Source organism: Xylocopa sonorina, chromosome 6, assembly GCF_050948175.1.
Source record: "Xylocopa sonorina isolate GNS202 chromosome 6, iyXylSono1_principal, whole genome shotgun sequence".
Taxonomy (NCBI): Eukaryota; Metazoa; Arthropoda; class Insecta; order Hymenoptera; family Apidae; genus Xylocopa; species Xylocopa sonorina.
Window position 1 is genome coordinate 4,705,477 of NC_135198.1, and position 24,561 is coordinate 4,730,037.

Here is a 24,561-nt window from a genome sequence, read left to right on the forward strand (position 1 = left end):
ATTGTGCATTGCACTTTCAACTTTTTGAGCCGCTCGCAACGATCGATAACACAGATGCATTTTGAATTCAGCGAAAAATAGCAGCTACAAATTATAGTTCGATCAAAGTGTTGATAAAACATAGCAAAACACGACGCGATTTCTGTGGTTCGCTTTCAAACGTGGCGAATGAACCGCGTCGTTCCTGGTCTGACAGGGGGTGCACCCATGCGCGCGCCCAGGGTTACAAGCGCGAGCTGAAAATCGAAGGCGAGCGAAGCGACGCTCGCAAAACTAGAGCCTCATTCGATGACCCGATTGTCCAGTCCCCGAGGGTTTACATAATACGCTCGAGATCGTGTCCTGTTATGGAATCTATCGATCGTTGCATCGATATAAGGCGATACGAGGACCAGCTGTCATCTCGTCTCTGATCCTGTCCCTCTTTCTGGGTTCTGGCCATGGACCCGTTACTCAACCATGAACCCGATTCGCAACCCCCTTTTCAGCGAGATTAATTCGGAGCTCTCGATACCTGGTGGCGAACGTCCTTTCGAGCCACGCCTTTTCTACTATGCATAACTCGAAACGTTCTCCACGGAACGACCAGCCATTAAAACTGGCGTAACGTGTCTTCTTTTTCATCCACCGCGTCGGGTCGCGTGTTATGGGGAATGCACCATCGTTTGACGAATAACTGAATATTTATTTGATCAAAAGTGCGAACTATGTGTTAGAATAATCTTCGAGGCTGTCGAAACGTTCTTCCATCCGCGTCATTAAAAGTGGTGTAACGTGTCTTCTTTTTCGTCCACCACGTCGAGTCGCGTGTTATGGGAATATACTATCGTTTGACGAATAACTGAATATTTATTTGGTCCACAGTGCGAACTATGTGTTAGAATAATCTTCAGGCTCGTTCGAGGCTCTCGAATGAAGTTGAAATGTATGTTCACACTTCTGTTTACTGTTTTTAAGCATTGTTGTGTGGGAATGACTGTGTATAATTGATCAGTCTTCTCTGTGTAACTATGATGTATTATAAAGTGACTATAATAGGCAGAATGACTGAGTGATGGTTACAACTGTGTTAAATGGTGAAGTAATGGTTCTTTCTATTGTAGTGCCACTATAATGCTTTTGTTAGAGGAACTAGTCGAGTATCTTCATCAGTCAACTAGCTCTGGTCTACCCTGCAGTGTACACTTTGTATAAGTTACTTTTGAGAAGCTGACCATTAGTTCTTGACCAATGTGTGTCATGTGCTTTTGAAAAGCGGAGTCTCTGCTCAGAAGGCGTTGCTGGTTCATTCAGTCAAATAGTTGATGTACAGATACATTGGTAATGGCTAACCAAAATTTGCTTTCTGAGATTTCTGATATCTTTCAACTTTGAATACTGAAATTATTTGTTTATTCGCTACTAAATTAGAATAAATCTGTATAATTATTCTGTGAAATTATTATAAATTTCCATTTATCGTACTAATATCTTTCAACTTTTAATACTGAAATTATTTGTTTATTCGCTACTAAATTAGAATAAATCTGTATAATTATTCTGTGAAATTATTATAAATTTCCATTTATCGTACTAATATCTTTCAACTTTGAATACTGAAATTCTTTGTTTATTCATTACTAAACTAGAATAAATCAATATAATTATTCTATAAAATTATTATAAATTTTCGTTTATCGTAGTCGACGCATAAAAACGAGAGTATTTACACGTAACACGGTAATCGACACGTAATCGACGTAACTTTGTACTGGTTTAAGTAACACCAGAATATTCTAAAGAGAAGGAAGAACGTAGTCTCACCTTGTTGCTCGAAAAGTGAGTTTGCAGGTTCCTGGTTCCGACACGAAACGTACGACAGTGCTCGATGATTAACGCCCGTCTGGTCTCATCGCACGCGAGCGCAGGCTCGTTTTAATTTCTAACGGAACTTAATATTCCATCGAACCGCAGGTGAAACGCAACGAGAACGAAAGCACGAAAGTGGCAGCGATGGTCGTGGGGCGAGCTTTTTCATCGGACACTCCTCTCGTTGGAATTACGGTTCGTCAACGAGCCATTAATCCTGGCTTTTTAACGTCCCCAAAACCCGTTTCCAGTCGGGAGCACCGCGAATTCACGGCGTTACGCGTCTTGGATGGACGGAAAATATAAAATTGCCTCGACTTTTTGCGAGGCAATTACCGGGGTAATGCAAGATAATGAAAATTTATGCTTTCAGCGAACGCGGACTGTATTGGCGCCGAGAACAGTTCGTTGGAAATGTTTCCTTTGTTCGCGAAGAAGAAATCTTTGTAAACGCTTGTGAATTAGAGTGTAGAGCGATTGTTTCTGTCTTCCATAAAATAATTTATTGACCTGGGTCGCCGCTCGTGGACGGCAAAAACGAAGGACAGACGTGGGTAACCGAGGAAACATTGCAGATCTGCACCCTTGCACTGCGTGCACGTGTTATTTTTTTGTTTTGTTTAACAAGTAATTGGTCAAATTTTATGGTATCTGTTTACTTGTGTCTTACTGCATATTTTTAATATTTTTGCATACATTTCGGATTCTGTGTCTTTCTGTGCATTTAGATTTCCTATGAATGCATAAACATCGCCAGTCTATGTATTAACTTAAAAAAAAAACGACCATCGCGCATGCAACGTAGATAGATTTAATTTATAGGTATCACAGGTCATCCTACATTATCTGTAGATCTTTGTGGCTTTTTTTAAGGTGGCAGATATATTTCTGTTTAGAGGAACGCAAAAGAGTTTCGTCGCGTTTTACTTGATAACAGTGTACGAACTGAAATTCTACGAATAGCATGACTCAGTTGAGATACAACATTTTACTTGCAAAAAGTGTATTGTGCAATCGAACCACTGCATAAAACTGTATTATGCAATGGCTGCGTTGGGCACGCGTAAATGCATCATAGCAGAAGAATTCACTGAACGACTTCGCTTTCCTTAACTATCTGAACAACGCTCGATTCACCACTCGAGTGAGCGATATTATTTCGAAGAAATTTAATTGCGATTGCAAAAATGCCAGAAATGCACGATTTAAAAGAGAAATGATGTATGAAAAAGAATTCTGTTCGATTTATATACTTAGAAACAATAAAAATAGTTTTATAATTATCATACTACATTTTGCGAGTAAATTTACTTAAGTTAGATTAGATTGCTGGCATTCTACTTGACACGAATCGTTTTTCCACTTATTAAACAACGTCTGAGACCCACAAAATAACAAAAATAATGACAAATATTTGTTTCTTGGATGCATCAAAGCAAATGATTCTTACTAAATTATACGTTTGCGCAAGATTTCCTTCGCGTTCCTTTACACCTTCAGAAATCGTTGAAATTCTGTGAGAAGTCGCCTAATAAAGTTTATCTTTGATCTACTGCCTCCACAAAAAGCGATCGAGCCATTTTAGGCCCTGGGACATGGTTGATCAAAGCGAACGATGCGACGTTCAATTTCTATACCGTCTAGCTGGATTTTCTTTGCGCAATTTTTCAAAATCTTTACGCAAACCTACAAATTTTCTATACATTACGCAACATCCACTTTCTATTTATTTACGCACTTAAACTGTTTTCTATATCAAGTGCAATGTGCGAGCGAATTATTTCTATAAATTGCTCGCCATTGCACGCTCTGGTTCACTGATTTTATCGACGAAAATATACTTCGTTATCCGTGTAATAACAATCTTTACATTCAACTTCCATATATTGTACTATTACTTGCAACTCGATATCATAAAGTGTCTATTTAAATTCTTATCGATGGAGCAAGTGTCTATCGTTACTTTTCGAATAACTTGTTCAACACACATAGCTACAAATCTCTCTACAAATTTAACTATTTCCTCTTCCAATTTTTCACCCTTTTCAACTCTCGTAAAGAATCACTTTCGTGTTTAAAATGGTTCGAAAATGCCATGAAAAATAAATTCTTCTTCACAATAATTAATAGAATTCATTATTTATTTCAACCCCATACTAGAATAAAATCGTATCATCAAGGGTGGACATCATCGATCGCCACCAGTACCAACACAACCCTTTCCACCAACTGAATCAGATAAACCAAATTTCCCATAGTCACTTTATTGAATCATCTTCATTAAAAAAAAAAAAAGAAAAAGTGTAACAGCCACACAAATAACGAGCTCAACGAAAAGCAACAGTAAACCACCGAACCAGCATCGAAAATGTAAATTAAAATCGTGGCGCGTTGCATAAATCTCGTTCCCTAATTAATCAGCAAGCGAACGAGAACTGTTTCAGGCGTAATAAAGACAGCCGTGTAAAAAACGAGTCTTCCTGCGGCGAGCTCCGCTGGCCGTGGCCGTGTCCGGTAACAATCGTCGGATTTCTTAGAAACCAGCGATTCAATTAAACCTAATTATGCCGCCGGTTCCATGGTTTCCTTCCTTTCCGGAGCAGAACGGTATCCGATTAATCGATAAATAAAATTCCACGCCACGGAAGCAACGAGTAACGGGAGATAATCAGCGTTTCGATCGCGGCTAGCGTGGAAGGAGGAACACTTCCGCTTGGCGTCGACCACCCCTCGACGACAACCACCCCTTCGTTCGCGCGACGGATGCCACTTGCGTGTAAACGGGATGAGAATATGGACTCGTTCGTTAGTTTCGACTAAACAACTTGGTTTAGAGTTGTTCAACTGAACGTACTGGTTGGTCTGAAAGTTTTTCGTGGTTTCACAACTGTGATTGGGGTGAGAAATTGAATCTTGCTCGTTGTTTTGCTGTTTCTGTGCTCGCGTGTTACGAGTGGAAACGAAGTCGATTTAAGTCTAAATGGGATGTAAGGTTGTATTGATAATTTTGACATTGGTAGTTTAGATTTTGGTTGGATTTATATGTGTATAATTTTATAAATTGTTGATTAATTCGAGTTCCTTGGTTTGTTATTGATTTGTCTAAAGGTATCCAGTGTCTCTATAGATTTTACGTCGCAAAGTGCAAGATTTTCGTTGGTTTTATATGTGTACGATTTTATAAATTGTCGATTAATTCGAGTTCCTTGGTTTGTTATTGATTTGTCTAAAGGTATTCAGTGTTTCTATAGATTTTACGCCATAAAGTGCAACAGTCTTCGCGTTTGCGTGCGTCTGATATTTCGATCGTATCGACTGCAGCTACGTACGCGTTCACACGCCTTCTGATGGCGGTTTCTCGGCCCGTTCGACGAAAGAAAATGAACTGGAGACACGAATCCGCGTCTTCTAATTATCGAACGGCACGAAGTTTCTAGGCGCAGTCACGAGGACGCAAAGCCACGCCTGAGCAACGACAATGCGTTCACCGGCGAACGAACGCTTGATTCGTAATTAAACTGGGTTCGCCTTGCATTTACTTAATTTATTCTCGAGGGCCATTGGTATCATTTGTTAATTTTCGTTCGAATGGGAGCATCCACTGTGCCATTCCAACCACCTATTCGCAAGGTTGTGCTAAATAATTTGCATACACGCTACGACGTGTGCAATTTGTTTCATTGTTCACAGTTTGCAGACACGAGCTGACGAATTTTTCTAAATTGCAACTAAAGAATCGCGAAAAATTGGAAACGATCTTTCTATCTCCTATTTCGACCTCGTCTCCATTATTCCATTTCACGTGGCCATAATCAGGCTCGTTTGAACACCACCAATTTTATTGTTCCACCGGCGAAAGTGAAATCCTGTGTCAGGCCTACACGATGTCACCGTTTCGAAGCAATCGTATTCAGTATGGCCAATTTCAGCGAGACAAAGTGGGCGATATTTCGAACGGCCTATCTCCGCTCCGACGGAAATTACATCAGTTCGAACAATGGTTCCGTTTACCCGTGTACACGCATATTACGATTAAAAAACGCGATTGTCTCGTTCCCAGTTGCAGCCTGAAATAATAAGCTGCACGAGGAACACCGTAATGTGGCAATCTAGTGTAAATAAGAATGATTGCACTCGTAGAAATTCCACTCTGGGCATATAGAAAGATTAGATTAAGGACCCGAGTGTCTGTTTGCACAGGTGCAGGAATTAGAAGCGAGAAATATTTCTGTAGGATGTTCGATCACCCCCTGGTAAATGGAAATTTTAGAGAGGGTGATTCTACAGTTAAAAGTAAGACGAAAATGAAGAATAACGAAATTACGTTTATGGCTTCGTTTTCGACAAAAACGACTTTGAGAATTTTGTGCGTACGCGTGCGATGCATAGCAGTTTCCGCGTGCAGTTACAGAAATTTTCAAAGTCTTTTCTCTCGATAGTGAGGCTGTAAACGAAATTATATTACTCTTCATGTCCGTTTTATTTTTATTTGTAAAATCTTATAAACCTTAAAATTTCTCTTAAGAATGAACGTATATTATTATACGATAAAACAGCTAAATGAAATATAAATTATTATATAAACTCCACCGTATCAGCACAAGTACGTTGTCAACTTTCGAGTAATGATAGAAAGTTGCAAGTGAAGTTTACATTACGAGGAAAAAGAAAACAGAATGTCGTAATATAATTTAAATCAGAATCAAAGCAATTCTAGGCGTATGCGAACAATTTTTTTCTACATTAAGTATCGTGCTAAATAATTATATATAGAAACTTTACTAGCGTGTTCTAGCATTTCACTTTCCTCGATTAGGAATTGCATACGAAATTACCAGCATATAGTGCTTTCATCCGTACACGTAATTTTCCTATCGTGTCAAACCTTAAGCGCTGAATATATACTGAATTTTTCTTCCCGCCAAAACGATCACGAAGCTTCCACCTCGAAATTAAATGATACAATTCTCGCTAATTAAGATGCATCCGCACCTGTGATTATCAATAATAAACAATTGAATGAATCGTGGAGCATCGCACTCTGAATCCACCGACAACCATCCTAAGCCACTTAAATTATACCCTTATCGTACTTTACTAAGCTGAAACACTCGACTCGCGGCGTTATTAAGCCGCTTCACCGCGAGTTCTTCATTAACGTCCAATTTTCACTCCAAGATTTTTCCCACCGGATGTTTTATTCGCGCCATAAAAATAACGCGGCACTTAAAAATTATTTTCGTTTTCGTGAGAGTCGTGAAGCGTTAAGTCATTAACCCCGCCAATAACGACTCTCGTTATTTGTTTTAAGCGTACTGCGCTTTGTTTAATTAAATTACGGTACTTTCTACCGCATTCTTGTTTTACGGATGAAACGTTATGGACGAGGAATTTTTTTATCAATATTTTAACTACACTTTAATATGTTCTTTAGTATGTTTGGTATTTTTGATATTGCAATATTTTCTGTTTTTCTCATATTTGTATTTTATCATTTCGCTTGTGAATACCCGAAAAATGAAAATTATGATCATGCGTATACATATACACATGTGTGATATTACGAAATATTGTAGACTGTAGATTCACAACACTGTATGGACATTTATTTGTCAAGGGACGATAACAAAAGCAACAAACCGCGATAGATAATTACTGGCAGAGTTCTGATCGAAGCTCGTTAACCGCTGGACCCAACAGCGTCCAGCGACAAGTATTGTCCGATCAGTCGGACAATTACTGTGAAAAGTAGCGCAACCATAATTGCCTTTCGACATTTACAATTTCACACTCACGACTCCACGAAATGGACGACTGCGTCGTCTAATATCGCACCGTCCACGGACAGTTTTACGACTTTGATTCATTAGGTATCGTTTGATTAGCTCTCGCTGTTTGATCCAACGAAGATTTAGAAATTCGACGGGATATACACGCGACAATTAATCAACGGATTTAGAAATCCCCTTGGCTTTCATGGCACACTGGTCTGACATTGTTCCTATTCGCGTGAATTCGAACCTTTGCTGCGTTCTTCGTCTTGACTAGTGATGGCTTTAAGAGAGCACGATTGAAATAAATTTATTTGGTTGGAATTCTAAAATATTGGAGTAACGTCTAATTTTAATATAGAAATCTTTTTATCTCTTTCTTTCTCTTTCTATTCGATTTTGAAAACAGAATCCATCATTTAATCCAATTTAAAGGTTTCAAGTATTTCTCAAATTTACAACTCTAATCGCTAAACTGAGACGTAATCGCAAATGAATTCATGCCTTCAATTATAGGTATCTTTAGAATTTGATTACACTTCGAGGAATTCGCCTGTGAAACAAATCGACCAAGACAATCAGAAGGCAAAATAGAGTTTAGAAATTTTAGCTTGGTATTAAAGAAGATCGTTACGATTTGACTGCATTTCTCGTAGGCAAATTCCATAATATGGTGTTTCAGTAGAATTTTATTCAATTTATTTCGACCTACGGATATTCCTTTCCGTGTTTCCTTTCAACCGTGTCTACCACCGCGGCAAATCAACTGGAGTGCATAAATAAAACGCGTTTGGCCGGCGCAGGCACGCAGTTCCATCCGTTCGCATGTTTTTTCATAATTAAACAACGCGCACGCTCGCGATTTTCTAATTCTTTCGCAAAACCAGCCAGACGCAGTTTCAATGGAACTCGGATAATCCTCGCAGCGTGACCATGAGAAAGTAAGGATACGTAAAAAGTGAAAGCAATGTAGGCCAATATTGAAACAAAGGGTACCGTATCGATTAAACATTCGTAATGGCCTGGTTGCGTCACTCCTCTCTTTAAGCGAGCGAAAATTGTTAATGATATTCGAACGAGAGTCTCGCGCAGAGGGAAGAGGCGAACTCTGCTGGAATTCAAACTTTTGCAATTCAAACTTCTTTCTAGATAGAACCGTGATCTTAGATAATCGAGCGAGGAATTCAACATTTGTTCATCCTGACTGCGTATACGTGAAGTAACTTCATGATTAATCGTAAGGTGAGTTGATTATTTTCGATATACTTCTGCTTTTTAATTATTCAACCACCTTTCCAACACTGTTACCTTTGCACTGTATAATGTTAATCAGACGATTAACATAGCCTTTCTGATTGCAAAAATTCCAACGTTTTAATATATATACCCATCATTCCTCCTTTTAATAATTAACACCGATCCAAATTTAGAGTTTCGTCTGTTTTAGTTCCAGTTCCAAAGTTCATATCGGATATGCTAATCGATTGGTCGATTAATAAGCTAATACAGCTGACTCACGCAGGTGTGGCAAATCTGCCAATGCTAATTCAGTAGGCACTAATTAATTGATGTTAATACAGAATATTTTCGATGCGTATCGATCTATAAACGTGTTCGAAACTGGAAATAAATCGTATCGAAGTATACGAGTTTATAGAACCAACGTTCAAAATGTAGAACGAAGACAGTAGAATTTAGAAGTATACTTTCAACAAATTCCCACGATCCAACAAATCTCTGGCTGAGAAGCACAAATTTAAATCTCTATCGCGACCCCATGGCCAACCCTAAAAAATCAACGCTAAAACCTGAACTTAGGAAACCTGCTTGGAGCTAAAAAAAAAAATTATTGGCCACCATGTCGCTGGACGACGCAGCGATACCGTTAACACAGGCCAAACTATTAAAAAGACGGGTTGCCCCATTTACCAACCAGTTACATACTAATTAACTCGAATGAAGAGGCGCGCTCGGACCGCCTCAATAAGCGCCAAATAGTTGCGATCCCGTTCGATCGAGCATCGCTGGTAACCGTCGATCCTAAACGTCGCATGCACGCGTGACACTGGTTTCGATTAGATCGCGGCTGATTCGAGAAATAACTGGCAACGGGTGTCTGTTATCAGAACCGCGCGCGAAGCGACGAGATCGCGCAGGATGCGGCCGATTCGCGATGCAAGCGCGTACCAGGGACCGAAGTCTGCGTCGTGTTATGCAAATGCAACGGTCTCTGATAAGAGGATACCATAAACTGCCGAAAAAGAATGCTGTTCTCTCGATCATTTCTCGTTTACTCTTGCCTCAAACCGTTACTTCGATCGCTGCTCGTAGAGACCTCGGCTGAGACTTCACTCGAGACGACAGTTGTAAATACATTTTTGTTGCTCGTCGTTGGGTCTTGAGTTGTTGCACTACGTTCGATCATCTGGACGCTGACCTTTGACCTGTCGTGTGGTACGCGCGGTTATTGCTCGTTCGTGGAATTAACCCCTCGATGCGCGGATAAAATGGCGCTCAATGGTTTGGATAATTGTTGTCTGATGCGTGCTGGTCTGATTTTGTATTTGTTAAGTGTCGTGCGGTGAAAAATGTTGGTGCATAGCGTTGGTGAGTGGGATAATTGGATGAATAGTTAGTTGGACGATGATTTGAGTTTGGTCGAATTGCAGTGCAGTGGACAAGTTTGTATCGCGTTCAGGGGTTGATCTGACTTTAAGAGTTTCGATTGATCAGTGAGTTTCCTAGTATTCTGTCTTTGATCTCAATTTCCAATTGTAAAAGATAGTTCTTATTCTTGCTTCTCTTACGTTTGTGGATAATTTCTGCCAAATACGAAAGCTACGGCTTCCTACATTTGTCGAGACTTGTATGTGCCTTAGAAAATTTCCTTATAAATATAATATTTACTTTAAATTTCTAACTACCCGATCGTTTCTACTGATAACTGTGGAAAATTCGAAAAATTCATCTAAAAATTCTGCGTCACATTAAATAGAACGCGATTCAATCGATAAGATACCATGGAAAGCACTTTTCCACAATTACCCGGTAGAAAAGGATAATCGACTTAATAAACACACCATTCTTTCACTTTCCTTAACCCTTTGCACTCGAGAGAGAACCCTCCGTCTCCACTTCGAACCCATTTCAATAAGTTGCAAGTGCAAATATCATCTAAAAAAAAAATAGAAAAAAAACCAGTATTAATCGAACACATCGCACTGCCTCACGAAGATATAATTAACAATGTACACAGAATAATACGTATCTCTCGCTAGTGTCCAAAATTTCAATTACAAGTGGAAGAAAATTAAAGAGTATCGAATCGTTTCGATTTCTCCCACGGGACGTTCCACTCGTGGACGCCTGCGACGTCGATAGAGGGGGTGTACAAAGCGAGCTACGATTTACGACGGCCTTTCAACCCTCTTTCAGCGTCGTATTTTCGCGACACTCGAGAATGCACGCAATCGCGCACACGATAATTCACATTCGACACATGCGAAATCAATCGTTCTGTATTGCTGGTAACACTCGATGGATCACCTTTCGCGTTGAAAACGAAAATTCAAGGTAAAATTCCGAGGACAGTGCACATTGGAATACAATGGCGCGTTTCGATGGTAATTTCGAGGGATTGCAGACTTGAAATGAAAAAAAGTGTCGAGTGATAAGATTAAAAGAAGTGGACTTAATTTGGAAGCTATGGAATAACTAATATTTCTGTACTTAAATTTTTTAATCACGTGGAACTTTGACTGTCGTGTTAAGTGTTATCATACATGACGTTGAATTGAATTAGCGTGTGCAAGGTTTCTTTTTAAAGAACAAAGTATAGATGAAAATTTTTAAATTCAGAGGATGAAGAAGTCACTAAATACATATTTGCCACTTTAATAAAATCGAATATAATTTTAAACACCAGAAACGCACGAGATAACATAAAGCAAATAAATTGATCGTTTACAGCAACCTATCCTTAAAATTTTCCACTCATTTCGTATCGATTAATTTCCTGGTCAACTAAAATACCATCCATCGCCTGTCACAGTTTCCGCATATAACATCACGCTACTCCAAAGTTGAAAGTTCAACTTGCAATAATTACTAGTTGCTCGCCGTCGTTTTCACTCGCGCGAAAGACACAGGGGTGTGGAACGATCCTCGAATTGCGACTGTTTACTTTCATTTTCACTTTTACTCGCGAGCTTCTTTAAAATAGAACACGCTGAAAATGATGGAAATCCACGTTAGGCTCGCTGAATCACGCGACGAAAAATCGTATCGAACCGAGGGAGAAGATGGAAGCAAAGGGGGAGCCACGGGTGGTTCTGTAATTGAATAAATAACCGAGGGGAGGAGACGGTTGGGCGACGCGGTGTCAATTCGTACCACCCTTACATTGTCGTCGACCCATTTTTATTCGACGTTCTGTCTTCGCTTTATGCTGTACGCGGAAAAACACGCTCGAAAATGCCGTGACAACGAGTCGTCTCTGAATTCTATTCGCTTTTCGTGGCACGGCTGATACCGTATTTATTGTTCGAATAAATTCGATGAAACGTTCTGACTGAAATACCTCGAGAAAAATGAGTAAACTGTTATATTTGTATAATTCGTTTAAAATCGCATATTTAAATATCAATTACTAATTTTTCGCTACGACAAGTTGAAGTTATCGCGATAATTTTGTTACACAATACAAAGCAATATTTGCAATATTTTTATTTGATTTGTAATTTGGTGGTCGTAGCTGACCATTTATTGTAACAACCGTACTGTGATTAGATTAATTGATCGTGGTTTTTAACAAATTTTAATGGAATTGTTAGAATGTTGTATAATGAATTAAATATGTTAAGTCGCACAGTGGAAGCACAATATATCGGAAAGGAGAAGCTCGTATTATCTTGACGGCTCTTGACGAGCTTCACGCTTATCAAGCACACGGGCCCGTCATTCACAAATGGTAGAACTCCAAGTACGTTGACCCATACGTGCGTTCTGATCGCGAGGCAAATTTCTTGGCTATTCTATTAGCAAATTTCCTCACCAAAATTTCCGTTTTATACTTTTGAAACCCAACGAACGCACGAGAAACGAGGAACGCAACAAACTTGTAACGCAAACTGTTAAAAAATTAAATTTGTTGCTTTGCAAAAATTGCAGAATATATGCCAGAAGCAAAAGTATCTAATTGCAAAGGAATATCATATAGTAGACCCCACAACATTGTACGTGAATATTGAAATATAGATCGCATTGCATTTGAATGTCAAGATAAAGAGAAGGACAGGAAGAAGATATCGGTCGATCGATGATAACCGCTAAAACCGTCTGGAACGCGATAAAAATTGGTAGAAAGTTAATATTCCAACAACAGAGGCGATAAAATAGAGACTTCCTACGAATAACGTCGGACGTGAACGATGTTCGACTGCAATTATTATCTAATTATCATATTTCTGATGGATACCGAAGTCTACAGGCGTAGTGGAACGAAACGAGGGGAAATCGCAGTTTATAAAGTGTTACACGAGAAAATGTATCTGCACATCCTCGGGAATGGACGAACGAGAAAATAAAGTGCGCGGAATTACCGCAGCTTTTTCCTGAAATCGAGTTAGAACGAATTCCCTTGATTATTCCTACGCGATACAGTTTTTTATGCGGCCATAATACCGACGAGCATAAATTTTATCTTACTTTCCAACAGTCATCGATTTAATCCTTTGATCGCTCGTTTCTTCCGAAAGGTTCTTTTGTTCTTTATCGAGACAGATGCGAGCAGATTAATCGAATTCTCGTTGGAAAGTTTCCTTCGAGTGTTTAATCTTAAGTCCTCCTCAGTCGCGTTTCGTTCGATTCTTTTTCTGGCTTCTACGAAAGTGGACAACTTTCTGGAAATTAATAAAAATTAATCGAAACTTTTATGGGTACCAGAGTGTTATTAAATGATTTTTTGACGTGCTCGATACACGAATTATTTCTTGCTCGGTTTTAAGAAGTATTTTTTAATTCACAAATTTAATTTAAAACCATTTGCACACTGTTATTTAGAATTACGTTCGTATAATATATTTGCTATGATTTGTAGGGACGTTAACGAAAATATTAATTATTATGAGAACTAAATTATTGTATGCATGAAACAAGTAGCAGGTTTTAAATAGTGATTTACGTCTGACTAGTCCTGTCATGATCTACTGTGGAGGCTTGGTCTACGGTTTGGAGAACTCTTACGCGATTTAAAATAAACTAAGAAAATAACCTAAATAAAGTTGATTTTCTAATAAATAATACATTTTTATATATATTTCAAAACTAGGAATGAAAATATATTTATACTTCACCAGTTGAGTTTAAATGCACATTTCTTTGGTAACTTCTGAATGATAATTGTTTGAATCAAACAAAATTTCTCTTGATGCTAGTAAATTTCGTTTAATTCAACTTATTATCGTTAATATTAAATAAATTATGTTATAACCGATTAACGTTATTTTAACTTGCATATGAGTGCTGATTAATTTTCAAATTTGTATAAATTACTAGTAAGAAGAGAACAAAACACCAGAAATTAAGTTTCTCGACACCATCGACGCTGTGTATCATACTTCAAGAATAACATTCGATTCAATATATTTCAAGATGAAAAAGAATTGTTCGATTCTTCGTCGAAATTAATTTTTCCATATCCGCGAGAAGCGACGGACTGAATTGTTAGGATACCGTACATTCTGCATTCTAAATCGAATTACCTGGCCCGTAGAAATGAACGTTTCCCTCGCGATACGACTAATTACAGATCTAACTGTAACGAAAATTCAGCAGCGATTATTATTCCATTATAACAGCGGACAAGCGAGGCTGCAACGTCTCTGGTTGCATTTTTAGCTGCGCGCAACAGAAAACGCGGCCTTGCGTGTACAATTTATCGGCGAACAATGTGCACTCCGCTGTTGAACGCTGTAAATTTAGAATATTTCCATACGATCGCTGAAAGATACTTTTGAGAATTATTCCCATGGTTAACTGAATGTAATCGAAACCTCGAGTTATTTAATTAATAAAAAAACCCGCTGATTGTATATCATTATCATTAATTAATTAAAATAATATGGTTGCGATCAAGTAAATTGCTCTTTCTCGTTCACGGATATCGCTGAAATTGATTAAAAACCCTAAAATTTCTTCACCCAAAAGCAGTCTCGAGAGCTGAATCGTCTCGAAATACGAAAGTTCTCGAGCTCTCAGCTCCTCGTCCGCAAGAAAATAATTACAAAAACAAATTACAGCTCCGCAGAAGAACGCTGCGCCACATATGCTTCAGAGAAAAAGAAACAAACGATAGAAGGAGCAAAAGGGGTGCCAGAGAAAAGAATAAAAAATAAAAGACGCGACACGTTCCAAGTGAAATCGTGATTATATAAAAGCAAACAAAATGGGGGACGTACGCTTGGCGTTGGGGCTGCGCTTCGCACGAATCACACGCGGACGCTTCGTTCTCTTGTTCGCGCTCTCTCCAGCTTAGTCGCGATACAACGAGGAAGTGCACGACGGTGGATCGCGCGGACAAACTCTCGGTGAACAGGTGTTCCGAAAATGTAGCAGATGGCGGATGATGGGAACGCAGGCAGAGCCAGTGAAATCGCGACGAAACTCATCGCTGCCAGCGTAATACCTCGCGCACGGGAAAGAACCCTCCATTTTTGTCCCTAACAAAGATTTCGCGATTACGTCAATTTTAATTTATCGTCCCCTTGCGAAGATCGAGACGTAAATCGAGGCTAATGTACAACGATATGTACCCACGAAAATGAAAATGGACACGAAACCTACCCTAAATTACAGTACTTATCACAAAAATTCACAACATTGATTAAGACGAATGCGAATTTCCACGCAAAGAACTGATTTACCTGCACGTTATGAGTTTTGTGTCACGTACGAAAAATATTTCTGAAACAAGTTACCTTAAGTAACTAGTTTTTAACAGCAACCTTAACTCTTTGCACTCTGCACTATTTTTCAATTTTGTTGCCAACAACTGGCTACTATTTGTGGTGTTCTATTTAAAATTCACTCTAAAGGACAGTTCTTCTACTGCTATTTGTAAACAATTTTATCTAGTACTTATATTAAATATAGCTCTCAAACCTTGTTGCAATTTATATTTATGAACCTAATATTTGTTTTTCTTTTTTATTTGTCGAGTGACACACAATAAAGGAGTGCAAAGGCTTAACACACACAATACATCCTGCAAATGCTCATTTCCGCCTCCGTTTCTATATAATAGAATTTCCAGCCTGTCCGCGCGTCTGAGGCGCTACTCCGCCATTTTGGTACCCTTACTGAAGAATCCATTAGCGCGCCCAGGACAGAACACTCTCCCTTCTTACACGCACACAGCTCAACGCGAGGCAACGCGTCACAAACTAATTTATTCGCACCAATCAAGATGAACTGACCGTCCACGACTTCGCGCAACACTTTCACACTTCAAACCCTCCCATACAGTGATAATAGTACGAATTTATCGATACCATTAGTCAAGTAGATCGCCGCGCACGAGGCTCCTCCTGATGCGTCGCCTACAACTCGAGCAACTCGACTGAGACGCGCGTACACACGTCAACGTACGCGTCCCACTAGCCAGGACAGAGTTATTTTGGCGCGAGTGTTTCTCCTAGGGCGATGCGTGTGTTTCTTCGACGATAAATAAACAAACCACGCGGAGCGATGTGCGTGAATGGACGAGTCTCGTGTTTACTAGGCGTTTGTATCCGGCCTGCTCGCGAGGAAACGAGCACGGATGCGAGTAGCTGCTGGAATTTCAATTGTTGAGAAAGCCGTGCTGTTAAGAGATTTCGATTAAACTACTATTTTAATTTCATTCCGAGCGATGCGCTCTGTGTCAATTGGAATTGGAAATGGTGAAATTAAACATGAAAATCGCAGTACAGTGACACGGAATAAAGTTATTCGTTTCAGTAATCTCTGTTTTCATCTTTGTCATGCGCGACAAATTTTTAGCGTGCACTTACTTCTGGTCTGGTTGTTATTTAAAAGGAAGTAGATTTCATCGAGAGCTAGATTTCTTTCCGCTTCGGCGTCGTAGCTTCCTTCTCTTTAGGAAGCTTAACATTTGTAAATAGAAAATTTTAATTAAACATAAGGATACTTGTAAAGTATGTAATGCAAGATTATGTAACGAAAGCATACTACTTTACATGAAATTTAAATTATATATTATATTTAATAATTAATGTTAAATTGATTAGCAAAAAAGGTAATGAGAGGTCTTGAAGCGCTCGTGTTTACAAGTTTTTGTAGCAAAGTTGTGCAAACACTTAGAAAACCTTCGTTATATCTACTAAATCTTCGAGAAATCGCATTAAAAGTCGCAGACAGTAGACACGAGAATGCAGAGCGAGTGTAAAAAATTTTATAGGTTTCTAAAAGTGTACCTCGCTCGAGACGTCGAACGATCTACAAACAATTTAACCCTCGGCAATCTTTCCCGTCGAAATTCCTAATTTACGCTCAGTAAATTGCGCGCAATGTGTTCTTCCACAACAGAAAGCCGTCTGCATCGAGACTTTTATCGTCGAGGTCAAAATCCTGGCGTTTAAATTTGGTATATCGCCTTTCCTGGATCGAGACCGATATAGCAGACCCTTCAGACAATTCGCAACAATTTCTACAATTTTTTTCAGACTTGACTTTTTTTAAAAATCGTGATCTTCTGCCATTCTTGCATTTTTTCCTATTAAATTAATGTAATTATTACAAATTTAATTGTATAGAAAATGTATAGTGTTCTAAGTGGTAAATAATATTGTAAGAGGCCATACTAAACTTGATAAATTCCTCTTAACTCGTACTAAAAGGATCGATAACTAGTGCGAATTTTAATTTACGATAAAAGTTGAAAATAAATAAAAACGTTACAACTTTCTGTTATAGAACAATTATTTCTTGCGTGCAGATAAAAATTCGCGACAATATCAAAGCAGAACGTGAACAGAAATCTGTCCCTCGCATCGCAGATAGGTTTTTGTCCTGATGAGTAATGCTACTTGACAGATGTCTCATTTATTTTACCTATCTTCATCTAACGAACCGCTGGACAAATAAAGATAAGGCTATTAGTTAGAAAGATGATTCACTACACAAACCGGTAGTCCTTCCCGTTAAGCGGATAAAAAGGGATAAATCACGTTGCCACATTATTATACCGTGGAAATAAAATATCATCAAACAAATGGAAACAAGTCTTGAGCCGTTTCAAGTACATTCAGCTTTTCAAATCAGCTCCATTATAATAAAAAGACGTAACGCTATCCAGAATTGGCAATAAAGAATTAAAACCTATAATTAACGCTATTATGGCGGCCTTCTAATACCCGCCACACAATACAGTTTCCCACAACTACTCATTTCCGTCTTTGTTACCATATAATAGAATTTTCAACCTGTCCCTGGTATCGCGCGTCTAGAACGCGACTCCGCCATTTTGGTACCCTTACTGATGAGTCCACTAGCACATCCAAGACAAAAAAATATTCTTTCCCTCTCATTTCCTTCTATCCCTTCGCCTACGATTACACAGCTACCTGATAAAATAAATCGACACGTTTCACCATCAATTCGTTTACTTCCAAAACCAACATCCAATACACTCCAACGCTATACACAAAATGGCGTACTGGCGAACGAATGAACCAGACCATCCAGCAGCATTAATCCAGTCGTTAAACACACGGCTACCTTGAAACGCTAATTACCAGCACGCGCAGAAGAACGGCGATCGAAAAAATACCAGCCCGGATCAAATTAGTCGTATCCAGAAAGCATCTTAATACCATCGATGCATGCGAAAGTGCATCGAGATACGGGCGCCGGTAATTAAGCGCTCGCTGCCAGCCACGCGAGTACAAATCGTTGCCCTCTCAATCCTGGTCAATCCTGGGATCTTTCAAAACCCACTCGCGATAATTGCGCCACGATCGGCTGTTGAAGAATCGCGCGTCACTTCGTTGGCTACGATTGGAACCAGCCAGAAGCTAAAAACGCCGCGCACATTCGAGATATCGCTGGCCAAGGACTGCGCAGGGACCCGCATGACGCGCGTCAACCTTCAGGAAAGGGGTGGAAGGCAATTGGTGGTCAGTCGAGGGGACCACGAGCGTGCGATTACCGCGATAGTCGCTGGTGTAATGGCGTGGTTGTAATGGAACGAAGCTAAAAACGCTATCAGTCGCGAGCACCGACTGGTACCACCACAGACGTTATGAAAATCGAGTATAAATTTAGACGCTTACGATTCTATTTGGAATTGGTCAGGACTTAAGTGATTTAACGGTTCTCCATTGTGCCGCGTGACGCGAACTGGTGTCGACCGGGACGTGAACAGGATAATTTCATTTGTGGACTCGGGATAGTTTAAAACGTTCGCGTGCAGCGAATAAAGGGAATAATTGTGTAATTTGATTTGAATAAAAATTCAGAAGAAGATAATAATGCGATTTAATTGCGATTTGCGAAATGTTAATTAGGGGTGGTATCGTTCGGAGAAAGAAGAGGGGGAAGTTTTAGAACGTTGCTCCAGTGTGGAACGAATAAAGGGAATAATCGTAGAAAATTGAATTTTAATCGAGATCGAGAGGAAATTAATAATAGAATTTTCATGGAAATTTATGCAAATAACCTCGGTGTTGTTTAATTATAGCCGTAATCTAGAATCTTTCGATGTTCGAATGCACGGATTACGAATACATGAGTATGTCCTTGTCGATGGAAATTGATGGAACACGGCATGAATTGCATAACGTTTTGCAAGTCACTCACGAAAAGGTTAATAATACGGTATCTGCACCGAAGGATGACGGCCTCGGATCTTGCAACGCATATATTTCAAACACGAACGGCAATCCGCACAAATTTCAACGTTTCTACGCTCGTAACTGGGTTACAAAACTACCAACTCTAATTACTGGATTCTATATGGAACAGCGTTTCTTAAACTATGGGACGCGATCCCAAATGGGAATTGTAAAGCAAAAATTTCATTCGTATACATGAAGAAAACGATTCTCTTTCGTTAATTTTTGTATACTTGAAACAAGTTCTGACACTACTTCTCTTCATATGTATATTGTTTATCAAAGAAATAAATCATTTATGAGAAAATATCTCTATTTTATATTTATGAATGAATTGGTTATTCATGAACGAAAAATGTTGAAGAAACATTAATGCAGAACAATCCTAGAATTCATTTTAATTAATACTTGCATTGCTAATAATTTACGAGCAAATCTATACTCGTTTTTCGCAATTTAAAAATTCATGTCACATCATTTGTTACAAATAACATTTAATCAAAGCAATTTTTCTAACGTTGTAAATGACCACTTCTCTAATATTTCTGGTGTTAAGAAAATGTTTAACACTTGTCTAAAATATTCGTTGTAGTGCCAATCGTGTAGTTCCAATTATATTGGCGTGTTTCCATATGATGACAAAATTGGTGCCAGTCGACTGGCGCCAATAATCCTTGTGTGCGTGGAAAACCACCCTGAAATGAAAAATTGATCGAAAAGCAGCTGCGTTTTGCGACCGACTGAAACAAAACGATGCTGCTATACGATAATGGCAGGCCACACGTTGCATTCGTGATTCAGCGAACATCGAATGTCCATAATGGATCCTATCATACGCGACATACTCTCCACACTTGGCCTCGACGGATTTTCACTTATTCCCTTTCAAAAGTAACACTTTGATCTTTTTGACAGACAATTTTGAAATAATAAACAGAAAAAGAAAAGACAGAGTCTAACAATTTGCTGACAATTGCTATTCTTTCTAGTGGATTTATGCGATCGTTGAAAATCTGAATAGCTATTCGTTGCAAAAGTGATTGCAATTATTTTTCATTTTCTTGGTATATCGAATTTTACTTAAATAACAATTGAAGAATAATTTTAACAATTTAATATCAGAAGAAAGAGATAGTTGGATTCGAAACGGTGGTAAATCTTTGTACGTTAAAACGATATTGTAAGAGAAACGTTGAATTTGTAACAGAGCTTTCTGGTTTGCTCGACAAACAAACTGTACGCCGTGTACTTTTCGAGAACAATTACAAAATATACGGCGGCCTGTTTAACGAACCGTCAAACGTGGCTGAAGCATGAAATTCATACGGCCTCAGGCTGGGGCTTGGCTAGAAGAATTGTCGCACGCGATGCGGAGCGTGTAAGCTCGCCTCCATGACGACCAGTAATTCAAACGCGATATATAACAACCGACAATCGCGAATGTGACATTCCATCTGGATATCAATCGACTAACTAGTACAAATTACGTATTTTAACAAAAACGTCAATTATACTAATGGAAACTACAATGGCACTTCCTGAGGACATGTGACATTCATAATATACGTATATGTGAAGAGTTAATTTTTTTCAGCGTTACCAGACTAAGGTTTAGATTATTTCTAGGTGTAAATTTAGATTTAGAGTCTCTCGAGGACGCTGTTTTATTTTAATTTTAATAATTGTGAGGAGAGTGGAACAAAATCCTTTGGTCCAAGAGTCGAAAAGAAGAAAGAAATAGTCGAAGATTGATATGCATTGAAAAGAGTTAACAGTATCAAAATTTGTGTACGTATATTAGTACTACATGTATCTGTGTAACAAAAAAATATTCAGCTCTAAAGCAACCATAGTGAAAGGATGAGAGAATGATGCAAACTTTTGTCACGAATGACTAAGTGGAAATAACGCGTATCAGGCTTTACGATTCGAAGCTGAAATTTGTAATATCACAGAATTATAAAGGTGTTACTAATAAAGAAAACGGGTATTCAATATTAACGAGTTTCTTCGAATCAACTCGAACAAGTCATGTGCAGGATAAGAAAGAGTTATCGAACTGCAATGAGTCAGTTTCTTGCACTCGAACGAGATTACGATCTAGACCAGTATCAGAGCAACCCAGATGAACACCAAACACAATTTAAACGAGAATGAAACACGTCACTCGATAAGCATATGAACGTACGTGAATCACTGACAATGTGGAATGCTTTAGACGAACGTCAAAGAATACCACGATCAAAACCGACCTCGTTACCCTGGAATCCCATATGTGCCAGTTTCCTCGGGACAGCTCTGGATTTCTACTTTTCCTCTGGCTCGAAAAATCATTCCAAAGGCATGCAACAGTGTTCGATATTTTTCAGCAAATATTCTCAACTCCTGTAAATTAAAAACGAGAAAAGATGACACTGAAGCGACCACTGTGTTAAAGCACATAATTGATAGTTTTTGTAAATAATCGATAATAGTGTTTGAAAAATGATGAGTCGTTGGAGAGATAATTAGCTGAAATAGTAGATGCATGTACTTATATCTCGTTTCATAATTACCAGATTCGCTGCTCAATTAACAATATTTTCCCCTGCAACTGTTCCAGCCTTTTCTGGTGAAAATACTCGATTCCCTGGCATTAGCCAGCCGAGTCATCCCGCAATTCGCTTCTCGGAATCGACTAACAAGTACTCGACGGCCTAATTAATCGCCAGGCGTTCACGAGCACGCAGGAAACGGAAGAGAGGGCGCGGGCTTCAAACGCATCGGCTGCAACCTGTGCAGTCACGTGTGCACGTTCATCGCGCAAAAAGGCCGTTGCGAAACCAATTTTCGATCATTCGAACTTGTAAGCGCGTCTGCAGACTCGCAACCGGTTTCTCGATAACCAACGAGCTTTTCCAGCGAAAAAATTTTACCGATTGCAACTTCGATTGTCGCATCGTTTGCACCAAATTTTTATTCTATATTATTTAAATCTGGAATCACGAAATAGTCTCGATGACAGAATCAGAGATCACGAGTGAACAAATTTCAGGAATCATCCACATCGAAGGTTAGCTACAGTAGATCCAACGCAGTCGATTGGTTATTCATTGAATAGTTCATTACGCTCACCTGAACACTCGCATACATTCTCAACCAACTATCCACGAATTCCACTGCAAACATAACGTATAGCTAACTGGAAACATCGATTCGAAAAGGGACGAAAATCCGTGCATGCTTGAAAAGCACGTACGTTTCGTAATGGCGTCCGGAACGCGTTCGCGTCGCGAGCCGCGACGCAATGACGCGCGTGTACTCCTGTTGACATTGTATCTGAAACATAGCGCGGGACAGGGCCGTTTCTCAGACTGGCTTCCTAATCCGGTTAAACGATGCCAGAGAGGCAGCTCTGCGGCTGCCTTCTCCGGCTGCAGCTCAATCATTCCTCCTCGGAGACGTCGCGAGGCCGTTCAACCGCCTTTAAGAGGAGAACGCCGAGAGTACTAGAAGCTATCCACCAGATTTTCCATCGATCATTGCTAAGCCGATCTTCCGGAAGATCCCAGACGGGGTTATCGCTAAAAATGCTTTCGCGTCGTTTATCTAAATCGTTCTGGACCTGTTTTTTTTTTTTACTATTCTATTGGGAGCAAGTTCGAGGAAATGTTATGTCTCGATTGGCAATAATTAATCGCCTGGTGCGTGCAACAAGATAGTTTAGAGACATTGATAAAGAGTTATGATTGATGTAATAAAATGAAAATTTGAGGAAATTTTGGAGGAAAAATGAACAAACGCTGTAATTAAAAGATGTGAGCAACGATACAGGACGCGTACGTTTTAAACGGAAGTGGATGTATAATATTGTGGCTATTATAAAGTAAGTTTAGTAATGAAGATGGGAATTTTTACATGTTTCGAAGTACAGAGCAAGTAGCAAGTACTTATAATATGTTGACTCTACAAGATTTATTTAAAGCAGCTTCACTTCATACGCCACTTGATACACTACCAAAGAAAGTATGTTACTCGATACTTGTAATACAACAGGAAGTCCGTTACCTACATTAGATAGCGCGTTTTTATGTCTACTATATCCAGTTAATAGACTCGGACGTTAACGACAAATCGAAAGTTTCCCGAGGATTTCGTCACACCGCTGAAAGAACATTAGCCGTCCACTCTCTAATTTCAAGGTGGAGCTATCGACGCGCAAGAACTTCTATTTTCTTCCAAGTAATTGCGTAATGGATCAATATTAAATGGAATCGTGGGATTTCTATTGAATTTTCGATGGACCATTTTTTTCGACGGAATAAACTAAAAGATGAATTGTGATTATGAAAATTATTATACGAATTGTTTATATGGTCCGCTTCGATCCATATCATTTTTTTTATGTATGTGAAAATCAAAGTTAAAGCACAACATTGGCTTAAATCTTTTAATCCAGACCTTTATTGCGTAATTTTAATTAATTTTATGATTCGACACTCGTGAAACATAAAATACTCTTTGGTTGAAAACTGAGAACCGTATGCAACTCTAAATGCATGTTGCATTTCGAAAAAGTTCAATACTAGGGAAGACAGATATTTAACCCTCAGCCATCAATATGATTCTTCACCAACGAAGTCACCATGATAGATCTTTCATCCCCTAATCTCATTTCTCATTACCTTCTCATCTCTACTCTTGATTCAAGCTTTAAAAAAATCTGAAAAAATTCTAGTGCACTTATCACAGTCCCTAATCCACTACTCCACTGATACTTTAACCAAATACTTAAATCTCTTTGCAATAAATAAGTTTCATTTGGAACTAAATGAAGAGTTAAACTAACAGACTAATTTACGTTGCTAATTTGCTATCTGTTGTATCGTATTAAATCAATTTCCTTTTATATATTCAAACAGATGATATATTTTGTTATAAAATTCTACCTCAAAGACGAAAATTCGCAACGTACAACACCAAATGACCCAAACGCGTCAAGCACCATGCCCTATCCTCCCCCTTTAAGTCGCTCAACGTTCAAACCCAGCGAGATCCACAATTCTTCAAAG

At 38.9% G+C, this 24,561-nt stretch overlaps 1 protein-coding gene across 3 annotated transcripts in view; it reads right to left on the reverse strand.

The window, feature by feature from the left end:
- Positions 1-24,561, reverse strand: part of Jvl (javelin-like) — a 104,919-nt gene that overhangs the window by 27,037 nt on the left and 53,321 nt on the right. The window contains exon 2 of one of the 3 annotated variants that reach the window (XM_076896638.1): positions 10,700-10,793. The exons of the other annotated variants lie outside the window; for them this stretch is intronic. Within the exon in view, the coding sequence (XP_076752753.1) occupies positions 10,700-10,765 (66 nt within the window). The 5' untranslated portion in view covers positions 10,766-10,793. The remainder of the gene's footprint in view (positions 1-10,699; positions 10,794-24,561) is intronic. 3 annotated transcript variants of the gene reach the window in all.